This window comes from Triturus cristatus, chromosome 1_2, assembly GCF_964204655.1.
Source record: "Triturus cristatus chromosome 1_2, aTriCri1.1, whole genome shotgun sequence".
Taxonomy (NCBI): domain Eukaryota; kingdom Metazoa; phylum Chordata; class Amphibia; order Caudata; family Salamandridae; genus Triturus; species Triturus cristatus.
The window spans coordinates 145,471,802-145,488,998 of NC_140580.1; the positions used below are offsets into that span (position 1 = coordinate 145,471,802).

The window sequence follows — 17,197 nt, forward strand, 5'->3', positions numbered from 1 at the left end:
CTGGGAGAGACCAACACATCTGGCATTCTTACAGTGCATGCACTTCTAGTAAACAGAGCCTGGACAAAGAGAAAAGCTGCCTCTCTTAAGTATGTGTGAAGTGCTAACCTTTGTTTGCCCTCTGCTGCATTTGCTTCTAGGAGTGAGGCTCCTGACTGCTCTCACCCAGGAGAATGGAACAAAAGGAGGCCTGATGACCCCCTCAAATTCGGCCTTAGTTATGGGCCCAGCAGGAGTCTAAAATAAGAAAGGCCCTCCCCCACCTGCACGTTGTTGCTTGCTGCAGATGGAAAGAAGTCAACGTGCATGCGCTGCTGAAAGTGTCCCGGTGTTTGAAAATTACACCGGGACGAGTTTAGCACTTTATTCAGTGGAGCCCAACAACTTGACAGGGTGGACAGTGTTCACCCTTTGAAAATAGTTGGTGGACGCCCTCCACCTGAGTGTACCCCCGACTCTTGCCCTGCTGACAGTGTGACTTTCAAGCCTCAACAGTGCCACAAAAGCCATTGAGTCCCAAACTAGACTGCATAAACATACTGCACAGGGAAGACACTCTGTTGGTGCAGCAGTAGATGCAAACCAGCACAGCCAGACTATGCTCGGATGGGGAATCTCTAGCGGTGCATCAACAGGCACATTTACCACTCACAACTGGCTCTCGGTCAAACTAGTGATCTTCAATAGAGCTGTCGACATATGAAATTTACAAATCATGCTGGTTACTTCCATGACTGCACAAATCCACCCGTACGCAATAAAAAAAACAGAATGGCTATTTTAACAGTACTAGAGTTCCCAACAAATGATAATCTAAATTTTGGTGATTGCTTAAAGGGGGATTAGAAAACATGTTCCAAGTTCCCATGATTACGGAATAACAGAAATCCCGCATCCAATTTCACATACATGTACCATCTGCTTTCAGATCACACCTGATCAAGACAGCTTGTCTGTCGAAACGCGTTACTGTGTTACTGGACTAATAAACCTGCACTTGGTAATACCTCCTGAGTGTGCGCTTCATTTGCTGAACTTTGTGTGATGTGTGTATATATATATATTCACTTAAAAAACCATAGGTTTCACACATGTTATAGTTAGCTGTACATTTCACTCGTAAAAAACCAATGAAATTCCACGTTATAGTTAGATCAGGTAACTATAACTTGCGCGCCCACAATAAACTGCTGATGACGTCACATAGTACATCACTCATGACATGGTCAGTGACATCACTCATGACATCAATGATGACATCTGAAATTACACATTGTGGATTGCGGTCGCGCAAGTTATAGTTACCTGATCTAACTATAACGTGGAATTTCATTGTTTTTTTACGAGTGAAATGTACAGCTAACTATAACATGTGTGAAACCTATGGTTTTTTAAGTGAATTTGCAAGGTTTTGTAAATGATAATTCCTAACTATAACGTGTGTGAAACCTATGGTTTTTTCAGTGAATTTGTACGGTTTTTTAAATGCTAAGTTATGCATTTATTTATTTATTTTTTTCTGGTTTTTCACTATGCGCACACCCTGCGCGCACGGTGCGCTTCGCACACCCTGCGCGCGCTGTGGGCGCTCGGTGCGCTTCGCGCACCGAGCGCCCACGTTGCGCAGTCCATGCCGTGCGCGCCTCGCCTTTTTTTATGCAGTAACATTTGTTTTTTTCTCCCTTGTGGGTCCTTTAATTTATTTAATAAATGTGATTGTTACTTCTTTATTTATTTTTTTATTTTTTTTTGCCGTGCGCGTACGGTAAGCTTACCGTACGCGTACCCCGCGATTTTTTTTAAAAATTATTAAATTTATTTTTCGTACTTTTGGGTCCTTCTTGGACCCCCTGACAAACACTAGGGGGTCTGCAACTCTCTTCGTTGCCCCCGTTTCACGTTCCCCACCTTTGTTTCTCAGTGCGAGAGAGAGAAAATGGCGGCCGACACTTCCTGATTTCGACCGATTCGAATGTTTACAGTCATGTAACCACCAATCAGAATTGAGCTCGCGCACGGCACCGTACGCGTACGGTAAGCTTACGGTAAGCGCACGGAGCGCGCTTACAGATATATATATTGATTTAAATGCTATTTTCTCAGGACCTACTGAACAGATTTACACCAGACCTACAAAAGGCACATCCTTGACCTGAGGACTACCTCTCTGCCAAATTTCAAGTAATTCTGTTCAGCCGTTCGGGCTGTAGCTGCGTCTAAAGGTCCTATGGAAAAATGCATGGGGAAAACGCGTTTTGGGACCCCCCTTTTTTCTCGGCCCCCGCTTGACGAATCACCCCGAGACTTTCAGGGTAGGAGCTGAACGGAGCGCCCCATTAGTTTTGAAAATTTCGCGAGGATTCGTCAGCCGGCGCCAAAGTTATTCAGAATAGAATTTTGAGATTTCCTATGGAAACACGGTCCTAACTATAACTATCTACTGGCGACCGCCAGTAGATAACATATATATATATATATATATATATATATATATATATATATATATATATAGAGATATCTATATATATATATATATGTGCAGGTAAGAATAGTGAATCTATTCTTGACTATATGGGGTTACTTAGAATAGTGAATCTATTCTTGACTATATGGGGTTACTTTCTCAGTATTTTGGATCTCAGAAGTTTTGCCACAACACTTTCACAGCACAATATTTATGCAGTTCATATTTCGAGATACAACCCTGTAGAGGCTGACTTTTAAGTTGTGGGTATATAGGTCAAAGGAAACAGCAGGTCATGCACCCTCCTTCTTGTTGGGCAAGGTGAAACTTAAATATCTGGCGTCCATGATGTAGTATGCTTGCAGGCATTTAGAATTAGTTGGCGAGTTTGCACTGTTTCACAGAGATGTCAGATTTGGCAGGGTCGGGTATAAGGCAGATTTTACGTTTTGAAGAAATGTCTTCTTATTTAAAAACAAACTATTTGCAAGTTTCATAGTCGTAGGAGAGTTTTCATAAAATATGATTATGTCACAGAAACTTATTGAGATGGCATCAAGTATTGCTTGTAAAAGGTATCAAGTCAAGTCAAAAATACTTTATTCGGCTAACAAAAGCCATAGAAGCACACCGTTAAAACATTAAAAAACGTTGAAAGAATAATCAATACGTTAAAAAAGGAGGGTAGAAGGGTCCCCATCATGCACATATTACACATACAGTAATTAATCACCTAAATTCAATTGAAAAACACATTGTAACATGTCACAGAAACATATTGAGATGGCCTCAAATCTTGCTTGTATAAGGTATCACTTATCTAAATGTCCAGTATTTGTAAAGTGCGAACAATTAACCGAAGGTGTCATGGCGCTTGGGGATCTCGGGAAGATTAAGCAAGCTATTGCCCAGAGTTGCATGGTGCTGGGCTGATCTGCCACAGGAACCGGGGATCAAGCCGTGAGCCCCTGGGTTCCGGCGTCAGTTGCCCTGGCTGCTGCGCCACACCTCTTCCATCTAAAGCATCGCCAGTTTTACTCCAAAGACAATTTGAGCCTATTGGGAATGGCCAATGAGATCATTGTGGTTTCAAGATATGGACCACCATCTTTTTTATAAAGAAGCTGTTAGAAATTGCACTGGTACTTTTACAAATGGAGGCGCTACTTACACAAGAGAGTCTTGGGAGCTGGATGCCGTTGCTGTATGATCCATTTTGCTGACAACACTTCCAACTAACTGTGGTCTAAAAGAAATGAGAATGTGTTTTAGTTACTAGACAAATGTACTAAGTCAAGCCATACAAGTGGACAAGATATTTTACAAAAGTGTCAGCTCCTCGCTGTTTATACTTCCCAGGCAAATATAGAATCTTGATTGTTTTTACCCAATTGTAATTACTACTATTAACATCTGCTAAGGATAGGCTTTCAATACAATTGCTCTACAGCTACCACCTGCAAGCATGTAAAGAAGCTCTGTTGAGTGTTGACTTCCCATAAGCCCACTTCCGTTATTTCTAGTCTTTCTTCTCTTTCCTTCTTTTGGTTGGGACTGCTGTGGATGTGTGCTTGTGCATCTTTTGCCACTCTGTGTGTAAGAGAAGCTCAGGTTCGGATACCTGAAATGACTCTTTGTTTAATGTCTAGAATGTACAATGGCACACCAAGGAATGATTTTTCAGATTTATTCAAATGTTAATACAGTTACAGGATCTATAGGAATGAAATTGGTGCAAATGAGTACAAACAAAGGAGCATAGAGATGACAAGTAAATGGAAGGACAGAGTGTATCAAATGAGTAGGTATCTTAAATTTCATATTTTAAATTCACAGTGCCACTTTTTTGACAGCTGTATAAAGGGTTTTAGCCATGTCAATATACTACAAAATAGTGATAGCCCTGACTGATATTAATACATCTGCTCTCAGTGTTTGTCAAAGCACTTCCCTCTGCGCAGATTTAAGCGAGAATATGACTACATGGTATTACAGACTTTACATATGGTTACAACAAATTTTAATACTTGGTTTCTGAAGTGCATTAAACATTTATTGATCAAAAACTCTGGCAAGTTTCAGCACTGCAACAGTGCAGAATAAGTCGGACAAGCTCCTGCATTTACTGAAATGGTCAAGTACAGGCATCAGTAAAGTTAGTGCTTGAGTTCCAAGTAGTGCCTGAAATTCTTCATATGTTACTTTAAATTTGAATTATGTGTAACTTTTCTGTGACCAGCTTTGGGAAAAGTAAACCACAAGCCATACTTTAAATGATATTGCCTCCATGTTTAAGGTCAGCTTTTGGTGCATGGACACCTCAGGCTTCCTGTTGCTGACAGCATCACTGGTTGCCAGGGTATGTTGCTTTGTTACTTACAATGTATGCTTCAGTTTCAGACCAGGTCAAACTGACATGCTCTTGACATTGTTCTCTAAACATGAGTATTGTATTATTTCCATTGTAACCCTGGAGCTGAGACTGAGATGTACTTACATACTTCTCATATACACATACTGAGGCTCCTTTTCATTACTTTCTTCGTCATCCTCACTTTCATCCGACTGCTCAGGGGCCGGGAGGTCAGCAGGCTCCTTGAGGTCACTCTTGCCCTGCCAAATTTGGAAAAAGTTAAAAAAGTTGCGTCACTGCGACAAATATAAATCAAATAGTTCTATCTAGGCACACAACACAGCATATCTTGGAGACGACCTTGCATTTGGGCGCAGCTAATAAGGTGCTAGTATTGACTGCCTGAAAGGTATCTTATTTGCAGTCTCACTGTAGGGCTTCTGACCTGTCACCTTGGGGTTACACACAAGGATCTGTACAGTAATCATAGGAATGCAGTGAGCTATCTCATATGGCAATCAAGGCAACGGGTCAATGCCATGAAGTGCCAGAACTCTTCATAAAGTGTGGGCCTATCTGGCAAGCTCCAGAGAAAAGCTCTAAAACCGGTGCAACAATACTCCTGCCACAATCCCAGCTGCTCATAGCTCTTAACTTGTCCGTATTAGTGTAGTATGGTATGTTGGATGGAATTTTCTAGCGTACTACGTTCACCCTGTAAGGACATTATTGCTCACAGACACTCCTAAATGTAGGCCGGGGGCTGCATTGCGCAAAGTGTCTTAGGGGCACAACGGGTATGTGCGCATGCTTTGTGTGCCCACGAGGCACTATAGTGTTACAGATTTGGCCAAAGATGCTTGTGCGGTCCCATCTGTAATACTGACAGTACGGGTACACATGTAGAACCAGTGCTATTGTGGGAGGGCTGGCCCTTGTTTGCATGGGGATGTGGCCCCAAGCAAATGAGGAAATCACTTTGCCTCTGTGTCCGTGCCCTATTATGGATGTAAGCGCAGAGTCGAACAGGCCTTAGAAGTCGCATGTAAAGTACAACACTAAAAGGTGGCGCACTCATAGTGTGTCCCCTGAGGGCAGCCCTCTAGCGGGGGTAAGTAAACAAAAGTATGGCAAATTGGGCAAAAAGCTCGTTCATTTGTTATTTACACAATGAATACTTAAATTAGTCACTGTTGTATATGTTTGATTTTAAAATACATTGTTTATTTCGCTCATTTGCTGTGTAGTAGTCTTTACTCTTGGTACTGGCGGCTGGAGTGTGCCTTTAAAAGTATCATTTAAACATACAAATACAACACAAAAATGAAATAAAAATAAAAGTGGAAGCAATTGTCGACCTTTTTCTTACAATACCCTAAAATGTAACAAATAGAAAAACCTTTGGTCTTCCAGTTGGTTTCAGTGGTGTGGCTGCACTCCTTATTTAATAGGCAGCCCACAGAGGAAGAAGTCCTTTAGGTGGTATCATATTGAGGACAATCCTGTCCTCTTTTTCCTTTAAAATGTGTCCAGATTGTTATTTGGTAGTTTTAAGGTTTGATGGCTCCTCCAAAGATGATGTCGATACGTTTCAGCCCTTGCAGTTGTGAGCCTCCTCAGGACCGTGGAAGAAAGGAATACCTTGTACGCCAATCGCATGTAACTATATTGTAGGGGTATCCAGGGGTGGAAGTTGCTTGAACAAGAGCCGCGAATCTGGCTGCGAATGTGTTCATCCCCTCAAGCTAAAGCCGGACAGCTGCCAGGGAGATAAGCTTGTTGAGTGCGCTGCTTGCGGCAGTCTGATCACACTGGGGGAAGTAACCTACCAGGGGGGATTAACACTGATCACTGGGCGTGCGGGGTTACCAGCAAAGTCATTCGTCCGCTTAGAAGTTCAGTGCTCGTTGCTTGTGCAAGGGGCTCACTGAAATAAGCTCCCACAACCGCTTTGATGCTGGTTGGTGCGGCAGAGTCCTCTGTCTGCTGGAGCTGGGGGCTGAGTCACCGGCAATGTGGAGGCTACATTGCAAAAGTCGTGCTGCCTAACTGTGTTGTTCTGTAGAGCTGTGAGGGGGTAAAGCGGTCCCATGAATCCCCAGACACCCCCTTGCAGCCGGGTGCAGTCACTCACTGCCCCAGCCCGCAGGAGGATCACTGTCCCCTCTTTAAAGTTGAGGAGGATTGCCGGCTGTACTGTTAAACACAAACAGCTTGGTAGTGTTTGCTGCCACTGAGGAGGCAGTGTATCCAACATAAAAGGGCTCACTATCCTAGTCTATTCCAGAAGCACTTTTTTAAAGGTGCGCCGTGGCGCAAACATGGACAGTGCACCCTATGCATAATACGGGCACAGGTGGTTAATGATCCAGCTTTCAAAACAAACATGTTTTCAGTAAATTTGCTTTCTACAATCTTATTAACGTTAACTCTAAAGCAAAGCGATGTGAGTATGGAAATGCCAGTTTTTGACTCTGTGTTTCCTGTCACCTAGGCATTTTTTTTAAGCTTTTCATGCAAATTTGTATTAACCCTTGTAGAAATGCTGCATAGTAATTACACTAGAGTTCCAGTGATCTATCTTCATGTACTGTGATGCCCATCTAGTCTGTTAGGGGTGATAACTCAAGAATGCCACCCGGCACACACCACAAGCAATACTGTTTGTATTCAGTAACATGATAGGTGTCATCACCCAGGGAATGATACTCATTTTATCAGCCTCGTAAGGGTGACTGGCCGGGCTGTCTCCACCAGTGCAGATCTGATCTATAAGCAAATGGGCGGGGCTGGCAATAAAGATGGTGAGAAAGGGTGCAGGTTCAGTTCCAGCAATAGTATGAGCAAGGTGAACCGTGAACAACATGTACAAGTATTCCCATACTCTAATGTGTTTCTGCATTGGTATTACCTTGGTGAGATGGTGCGTGCATTTTGGGGAATTCGAAGTTCCTGGGGCCAAGCCGTCCTCATTGTTGCAGTACTAGATAAAAAACAAAAGAACATATGTGGTGAGCACGCCTTGCAATGGGCATGATGCAATGACAGGATTATGTTGCAGAGTGAGTGACTGAAACTGATTCACATTAGGTGTTGACTTTTATAATTATTCCCCTTTGCCTTTTAGATAAGGATCTGATCAAAAGAAGAGAGAATATTTTTTCTCAAATGCAGTTTTTAATTTCAATTTAACTCCTTGACCAGCACATACAGAGATGGACAATATATGACCCTCACATTTCCTCCCCTGCAAATGCACCTCCAGTTCGTGTGGAATTCATCTATGGAGGAGGGCAGCGATGGCGTATTCGGACAAGCCAAATTGCCATTACATCCCTTTAGCATTTGTCCTTAAAGCTAGAATGGGGCATCTCACACATTGTGACCTATGAGTATCATCAGCAGGGCACCCTATGCCCTCAGGTGCTTTGTGTAGCTCAAGACACACCCCATCTTCGTCCACCTCCTATCCTCTCACCTTTCTTGAACCCCATCTTGACTTGACTTCCCGGTCTGCACTGTTGGATCACCCCTATGCATTCATTTCCAACTCTTCATACAGGCAGCTTTAATTTATATGACTTATTGTGTATATTCCTCATCTATGTACAGCATCCTACTTCCTTCCTGAGCTAGGGACATGCTAAATATTAATCTCATAAAATGTAAATTAAAATAATTTAGGGAAATGGCACAATACCTCAAGTTTACCATCCTGTGTACTTATTGTCTAGTGTTTTGTTTCCCTTTTGCTTCCTGCACACATCTATGGCAATATCCAACATCGCCACGGCTGGCTCCCACACTTTATAGAAATTCTCATACCATTTAATACTATTCTACTTTAACATAAGTCTACAGGGCCTTTGAATTAATATTTTGGCCGATTTCCTTTTAGCTCTAATAGCATTTTGTGGGGTCCCCCTAGTTAAAAAGATCTTGACTGAGTGGAGTTGATACATCAGTTTGACTTACTATGCATCTTAGTAGTTTACGTGGGATATCATAGATGCCTTCATCGGGTGAGTCATTTGCTTCGAACAATTGATCGCTTTCTTCGGGCTTTGAGTGACTGTGATATTCTGAGTTGCGCTGTTAGGAGAAAACAAGAATATTTTGTGAACCAAATCTTCAAGCATTGTCTAAAAGCATGATATGTAGCATCAAAGTTTAGTGAGCTTTTTGGTTAAATTAGGCCTTAAGAAATACATCTTTTGCCCCCGGGGGCAGAATCAGATTTCTATTCTCCTTCGGAGAGAAAACGACTCCCGGATGATAGAAGCCCCACATATAGTGTCAGCGGGGCCACTTGTGGTAACGAACAGGAAGACACCTTTTTTCAGCGGGAACTATCTTCTTAATTTCAGCTTACCACTTCCATTGTACTCAGGAGACAACACATTCTAACAGCAGGTCGTTGATTGCGGCAAGAATCGGAAATATCTAACAACACCGACAGTTTTCAGCATAATCTTATAAACAGGAATAAGTCTGTTTAGTAATTTCACACACACAACACTACAGACGTTCCCTACGGGAGTGCCCTAAGAGTAGAATCATTGGTAGCGCTTAGAGACCTTTGGTGATTAGCGCTATATAAATGCAATCTAACATTAACATTAACAACACGAGGCCCCAACAAATGATCAGTCTCCCCATCACCACATAATCAATAGACACCAAAGGAGACATACTCACTGGCAATGGAGGAGTTGTTGTTTCATTGCTGTTGCAATAATAGTAGGGATCCGAATATGGCCTTTGAGTGCTGAGTTGTGTCCCCTGAGGGTAGAAAGATTTAAAACTTCTATTGGTATGGTTCGTGACAACACACCTACATCATGTCCCTTTCGTGTTAGTCCCTCCGCACTGGAAGAGACCTTGTGACAAAACTTGGGTATTGATTTCAGATAAAGACTGGGAGAAAGTAGAAACAATCAGTGCAACAGACCCACATAAAAAACTTTACTTTAAGTCATTTTCGAAAGTTTTTAGCAATCTACTTCATTATTTTTACGAGTCCTTTTCTCATCATGAAGAGCAGTGATCAAGCCCGCAACAGGGCTCAGGTCAGGTGTGTAAATTAAATGTCCAGAACAAGATTTGGAACAGTCACCCGGCATTGATCAAATACCTTCCATCCTGGGCCACCAGCTCTCAATCCAACCACTACACTTCATAGTGTCTGTGCTGTAGTGCTTACTGCATGATTACCTTTTTGCCACTGCATTCTGCTCCCTTTTAACCTATTTACATCTGTAAATGCGCATTTCTACACGGAAACTACTGCAGCACACAGGAATTCTGAGGGAGCAAGGAATACAAGGTAAAATAGCTCAGGATCTTAAGGTGTCTGCAGCCCAATTGTTCATGCATTTGAATTTCGAAAGTTGCGAATCATTTTTTCATGCTTAAAAAGATTACTGTGTACCATTGACATGGGTTATAATAACATCCAATGGTTATGCACTAGAGGTAATCCAGTTTCCGGTGTTCATTGTAAGTACACAATACTATCCACTTTCAAAGGCATTATAAATAAGGCAAAAAATCAGGTGGAGAGTGGATCACTAGTTTTCGATATTTACTATTTTTTTACACTTTAATTCAGATAGAAGGCAACGTGTTGTCAGTCTGTATCTATTTTTTAAAATGGAAAATACAGACATCTGATCTTTTTTTGTCTTTCTCTCCATTGTGTCAATCATGAAGGGTAGTCCAAAAGGGGACCATTCTGCGTGCATAGGGAGTTAAAAAGTGATCACAAGTTCCTTATGAAGCTTTAATAACTTCAGGTGAGTACATGTTCTAAGAGTCAACGCTAACGCTTTGCGGTGAGTCTGTTATTTTATTGTATTTGGCAAAAAAAAATAGAGGGAACTGAGTGTACCTTTATCAGTTAATGAATGTCAATGTATACTAGTTGCCACTTGATTTTTTTAGGACGAAAAATAAATATGGATAAATACCAAAAAATGAGATGAAAGTAAAAATGGACAAAATAAATAAAAATAAATACCATGAAACTAGAAGTCCTAATTCTAACTGCTTGTAAATCTGTAGACCACACTACAAATGATTGACTGTGGCACCTTACCTATCAAGCACCTATGCACTTTCATGAAGAAAAAGTTTATGGCTCTGAGGATGGGTGAATGGCCCTTCTTAAAGCACTTACCCGAATGGTGCTGTTCAAGTGAAAACATCAAAGGCCCGATGTATCAAAGGGTTTTGCCCATTCTGTGTCTATGGGGAAATGTGTTGGTACATATGGCCCCAAGTGCTGGGTGTGCGGCTATCACTCGGAATCAATAGAGCATGTGGCCTGTGCATGTCCCATATTGCTCAATGACAGAAGGATCCTGTTGCGAGGCGAATAGAACAAGCTCGGAGCCCGACCATGCCGACAAGCTATCATAGCCGCTATGAACCCAGAAAACACGATGCTCAACATCCGGTTCACCAAATTCGTTACAAAAGAGGCTAAAAACTTCGGAAAGACAGGGCTGTAAGCACCTCCTCCCCCATATGCACACTGATGAGCCGTTCCTGAAATTAACAAATTATTTATATCCCATTCCATCATTTTAGAATGTTAATGCTTGGCCGTCCTCCGCTCGATCCCAAAAACGACGAAATTGTCCTGGGCAGCCCAACGTCTTACATTCGATAAATCTGGACTCCGGACAATTACGAACCTTTAATTTCTAGGGATATTCTGTTCTAGTTAATTTTTAATGATTCCATCATATTTTTCAAACTATTATGTATTAAGGAGTCACTATTTAACTCTTTTGTATACATGAAGTACATCTTTTAACTGTCATGATTTTAAGTAATCAAACAAAAAAGAATTATAACTGAACTGATTGCCTGTGGCTTTTTTCTGTTTGCATACTTGGTGGCATGCGTATGGCTGTATAGATGGAAAGATTTCCAAAATCAATGTAAAAGGCTCGTAATACACAAAATATTCGTAGTTCTATGGACCCTGAATATTCAGTGCAGAATATCGGGGCCACTAATATCATAGACAAAATATCAAGGGCCAAAATATCAAAAGGTAATTATGTATACATTTTCGATACCAAACTCCACATTTCTGTACCTTCAAGCTATGCCGATCTTCAAGGTACATATATAGGGAGTTAAGGTTAATAAATCTATACTTCCCCATATGCATTTACCTTTCGATATTATGTCTGTCCCTTGATATTGTTTACGAGTGTGCCACAATATTACTTGTACTCGATATTCCAGAGTAATATCGTTCATAATAACAATCATTTCGAGAGAGCACTAAAATGCAGGCGCAGCTGGCACAGGTAAGAGCGGTGGGACGGGGCAGTGGGGGCGGGGGAGTTGACAGATGACAGGATAGGTAAAATTAAATTTTTAAAAAATAAAACCACTAACCTTGCGCTCACTTCATCACCGAGCTGGGGATGCGGTGAGCGCATGATAAGTGGATTTTTTTTCACCTACCCCGTTGTCCGCCAAATCCCCCCCCACCAACCACTCTTACCTGTGCCGGTCTCGTCTGCTAAAATGATACGCTATATGTGGATTGTGTCCTAATGCAAGCATAGATAGAGGACCCGCCAACACCAGTTGGGTAGGGAAAGAGACATATTTGGGGTGCAGGGGGCACATCACACCCCTCTACCCAGATGCTACTGCACCAGCTGCACTAAGAACAGCTAAGCCCCTGGTTGTTTCAGAAAAATAAGAACTCACATTATGTAAGGTACAGATGTTGTACTTAGGCTGTCAATAGGTAAATCATTTCGTAGTGGCGGATAGTTGAATGGTCTGTTTATATTTTCTCTTTGTTTTCTACTTTAAAGACTTTGGGTAAACAGAAAGCTGGTCATATATATAGAGGATTTTTCTTCAATCACATTGCTTATTTTTTCATTAAGGTAGCAGCAAGCAACAAATGTGCAATTAACCTTACCTCAGCCTTCTCAATAGTCCTGGCACTGCTCAAAAATGGATCTGAAGAGGATACTGGCAAGGAAATTGTTCGAAGTCTAGTGTCTTCTCTTGGAGTCTAAAAAGGAAATTACAGAATAACTCAAACATACATTGTAATAAAAAGCCTAACAAGACAAGTGTTTGTGTTTTAAGAAATAATTATTGCTTAAAATAAGAATCTAAATAATAGATTAAGCTCAGAAACCAAATAAGAAACCGCTTTTAAACATTTCAGTCAACAATCGCTTTCTGTTGATTTCCATAACAACCAAAGTATTTTTTCGTTTCTTTTAAGCGATTGTACGTTTACTCGATAATAAATCCTCTTATTAATCTGTCGAAATACACCACTCACACGTTTTTGAGATGAGAAAGAGATGCAAACCATTTGAATTCGAATGGAAGCATTTTTAGATGGATATAGGAAAACGACTTTGGGCATCTGATTAGGAGCACAGAGGTATGTATATTTTGTAGGCTTTTTTTTATTTTCATGTTTAGATATTTGTTCTATTTACCATTATAAAGCTACGCGAGCCTATTTATGCTACGCTAAGGGCGGACAGAAACATTTTGAAAGTGTCACTAAACGTGGTTTGTGAGAGCGGGAAGATAGGCTAGGTTTTAATCCTGGCAGGCCAGCTCGGCCTAACATCCTTCTGAGATGTATAGACTGGGTACAACTGAGTTGGGTAATAATAGCACCTGTTATTTAAGCACCTTTGGATATTTGGGTTAGCGCAATGTAATGACTATTATTACTGCTGTGTTTATAGCAAGCTCTGTCTTCTTTAATAAATCAAATTTAAAACGCACTGCAGTCTGTACTGGTGAGCCTTTGAAGGAATCATTGCATTTAGATTTGGGTAGGGAAAGTCCCACAGTTACAGCAGAAGGTAAATGGGCATGATACATTTGCGCAATTTGCATATGAGTAATTACACAAAAGTTTGGAAAATGTATGCAAAATGATGTGCCATTACTAGAAATGAAAATCCGTCATCCAACTCTGTAGTTCAGCACCAAATGCGTGGTCGTGCCGATTTGTGACAGGAGAACACCTTTCGGGTTCAAAAATAGCATGAAAAACACACATGGCGTGAGCAACAGCCTCTCGCATTCCGGCCGTTGGCGTTATTCCTGCGCGCTCCCTGTAAAATATTACTGTGAACAGCACATAGTTCCGCAATATGGCACACCTGCATCATTTCAGGAATTCTGTGTAACACATAATTGCCGGAATTACGCGAATTAGACTGGCATAATTACAAATTTCCCCATGGCGTCCTCAACAGGCAGCTCCCTGCTAAGCAATGGAAAAACGGGAGCTGGAAAGTGGGGGACAAAAATTGAGGGTATTAACCGGCATTGCTCGGCTGGAAAAAACGCCTTTCTAGGCTAATGTCCATCCGTCATGCCTTTGCCGCCATGCTAAAGATGCTGCCTAGCCGGACATCTTTCTCATAACTCAATCATTGGGTATGTATAAAAGCAGGGCTTTAAGTGGGCCGGGTCTCACCGGTGCTGACCACCAGCAGTTTTTTTAAAGGGATCCTCGAAACGGGTCTCTGTCGGGCTCTGTCTTGTGCCCTGGCACAGGCGGTCCGTTTCTTTCCGGACTGCAGTGACAGCAGTCACATGGATGTGCACGTGCCCACACTGCTCACTTCTCACCAGTGGGGGAGTGAGGGCATGACCTTATGTCAGGTGAGCGTTGTAGGGGAAGGGACATCCTATAAAGGGAGTCATTTTCTTTCTGGATTTCACTTCTGTTTTTGAAACTCAGGAGCAGCAACATTGTCGTGGTGTCACCAGGGCTTTTAGTGGAAGCTTTTTCAATATTATATACAAGCCATTGTTGCTGCTTATTTATCTTATGCAACTAACAACCATTGACAAAGCCAATAGTTCTGACTTGTTGTAGGTATGATGTTACTGGTTGTATCATATATCTGGATGAAGTGACAGACACGGCAAAATACAAGTCAGGCGGCACACTATGCCAAGCATAGATTTTTAGTTTAGGTGTTTTTAAGCCACACCCTTAATTACTTTGGCCACGCCCCTTTGAGAGACCACCCAGTTATTTTATCCCACTTAAAGCCCTGTATAAAAGGAAAGAGCAAGTCCAAGAAACGAAGTGACAAAGACCAGAAGAGCAGGCCTCTGTAACTTTCAGATTTTGTGGAGGGCGGAGGACAGGAGGAGGGAGAATCCACGGGAACTCAGTCTGATAAGTCTGTACTATTGAGCTCTTGAACAGAAGGTGGCCTAGGGTGACCATCCTCTTTGAAGCCAGATGAAAGAATCAATAGACAATATGGACTCAAGGAAATAAACCGCAGACCAGGCCTAAAACTCAAAGAAAACAAGAGCTTAGACATATGTTCTATGTTCTATTCATTTTGGGAAGCTGGCAGATGTCTAGAGGAGGTCAGACTCCAACACAAATACAAGAGAAGTTCAGAAGGATATCTGAAAAAGTCAGGTTTTTAAAGCCTTCTGAAAGGTTCAGCTACCAAGGAAGAGGCCCAGTCTTAACGTGGAGTGCATTCCAAGGCAAAGCCACCCCAAAGGCATAGCCGAAGCAACCTTGCCTTGAACCTTTTATTCTTGGAATGCACCACAAAGTTATTTACAGAGAGAAGAGGGTGCGCCGGGACATAGTGCTAGAACGAATGTTCAATAGTTGAGGGGCTGATGTTGTGAATGAATTTCAAGCAAATACAAAGGTTTGTAGACAGAATCTGTTTTTAAGCGGGAAGCCAGTCTACATTTTTAAGCTAGAATGAGATCGAGGCTGTTTGGGGCACATTACATAAGAGTCTGACATAGGCATTTTGGACTATTTGTAGAAGATGAGCAGTAGATGTGGAGAGTCCTAGGTATAAGTAATTCGTGTAATCACGTCACATCTCCGCAATGGAATGGACAGCATTCAAATGTGTATCTTGGGGGAAAAATGGGGCTGCCTTTCTTAAAATGTGCCAGCAAAACTAACACAAGGAAGCCACTTTATTGATGTAGGGTTTAAAGGATAAAGTTCTATCAAAGCAACACCTGAGTTTTTTGCTCCCCACTGGGGCAGAGACCCAAAGAATTTTGCCACCATGCTGCAGAGAAGACAGAAGGGGGGAGACCTATGTCCACCACTTTGGTTTTGTCAAGAGTGAGCTTCAGATAGTTATCGTTCATCCACTCTGTCGCTTCTGGCTTCTGGCTTCTGGGAGCCGTATGAGAGTAGGCATCAAATCTGAGGATGAATTGCAAGTCATCCATATAGCACATAAAAGAAAGACCAAAAAATAAAAATTTTGCCAAAGGTTTCAAGTGGATGTTAAAAAGCGTTGGGATTAGTGAGGAGCCATGAGGTTGTAGAAATGATTCTTCTGCGTCCAGTGAGAAAAGAGGAGATCTGGCCCAACGCCCCATCTCCAATACCCATTACACAGTCTGTCTATCAATATACGCTTGGAAACCATGGAAAGTGCTCACCCTCCCCAGTCAAGAATCATGCGAATCTCACTCTGTGCTGTGAGGAGGCTGAAAGCTGGCTTGGAAGCAATCTAAATGAATTTTTGTAACACTGAAGGAGGAAACTTGAACTTTGGCCTCTTTTTCTGCAAGTTTGGCAAGGAACAGCAATAAAGCGACAGGACAATAGTTGTTTCAAACACTGTCACCCAGAGAAGGTTTTAAAAAAAAAAATAGGGATAATACTGGCATGTTTCTATTCTCTGGGAACAAGACGGCTGTGAAAGGGTTGTTAATAACTTCCTAAAAACACAGAGTTCAAGACTTATTAGGTTTTGCAGGATTCTTGTGGGGCATGGGCCCTCTGGTGAGCCTGACTGAACTATCTTAATGAATTACAGTGCATGCTTGAATAAAATGGGTGCATGCGGTTTAAATTAAGTGCCACGCTGTTGCAGAAAGGAACTAATCACAGAAGTAGAAAACCTGTGAGAATCACAGATGAAAAAGGACTCATACATATTCTGAATCCTAATTTTAAACAAGCACTGGCAATGCCAGTAGGCCTGGATTTAAAGTAAGGTTGTATGGTAATGTGAAACATTACAAGTAAATAGCATGGGAATAGATATGTATTTGTGTGGAAGCAAAAAATTGTAGAATACTATTGGTGTAGGTTAAATGCTCAGGTGATAGTTGCACTGTCAAGCCAGACCTAAAATCCATGTAGGTTAACAGCTGCCCTCTTCCCATCTGTGCTGATGCCAGAGAAAAAACACCATGAATAAACTTATCTAAGACGCTTTAATAGCTTTACAATGTCATGTGTGGACCCATGAAAGTTCAAGCGCAGGCAGCTTAATAAATAAACATAATGATCACAGTGGTGTGGAAGGCAAGTACTTTTTTGTGGAAACACACAACTTCTG

The 17,197-nt window shown here is 41.7% G+C and overlaps 1 protein-coding gene across 21 annotated transcripts in view; it reads right to left on the minus strand.

Annotated features, from left to right (window-relative positions):
- The window catches only part of PLEKHS1 (pleckstrin homology domain containing S1), a 71,432-nt gene that overhangs the window by 23,423 nt on the left and 30,812 nt on the right, over nt 1-17,197 (minus strand). For all 21 annotated transcript variants that reach the window (XM_085603326.1, XM_085603322.1, XM_085603327.1 and 18 more), the window contains exons 7-12: nt 12,775-12,870; nt 9,516-9,599; nt 8,793-8,909; nt 7,729-7,800; nt 4,962-5,077; nt 3,636-3,710 (exon numbers count right to left, since the gene is read on the minus strand). In XM_085603326.1, the coding sequence (XP_085459452.1) occupies nt 3,636-3,710; nt 4,962-5,077; nt 7,729-7,800; nt 8,793-8,909; nt 9,516-9,599; nt 12,775-12,870 (560 nt within the window). The remainder of the gene's footprint in view (nt 1-3,635; nt 3,711-4,961; nt 5,078-7,728; nt 7,801-8,792; nt 8,910-9,515; nt 9,600-12,774; nt 12,871-17,197) is intronic.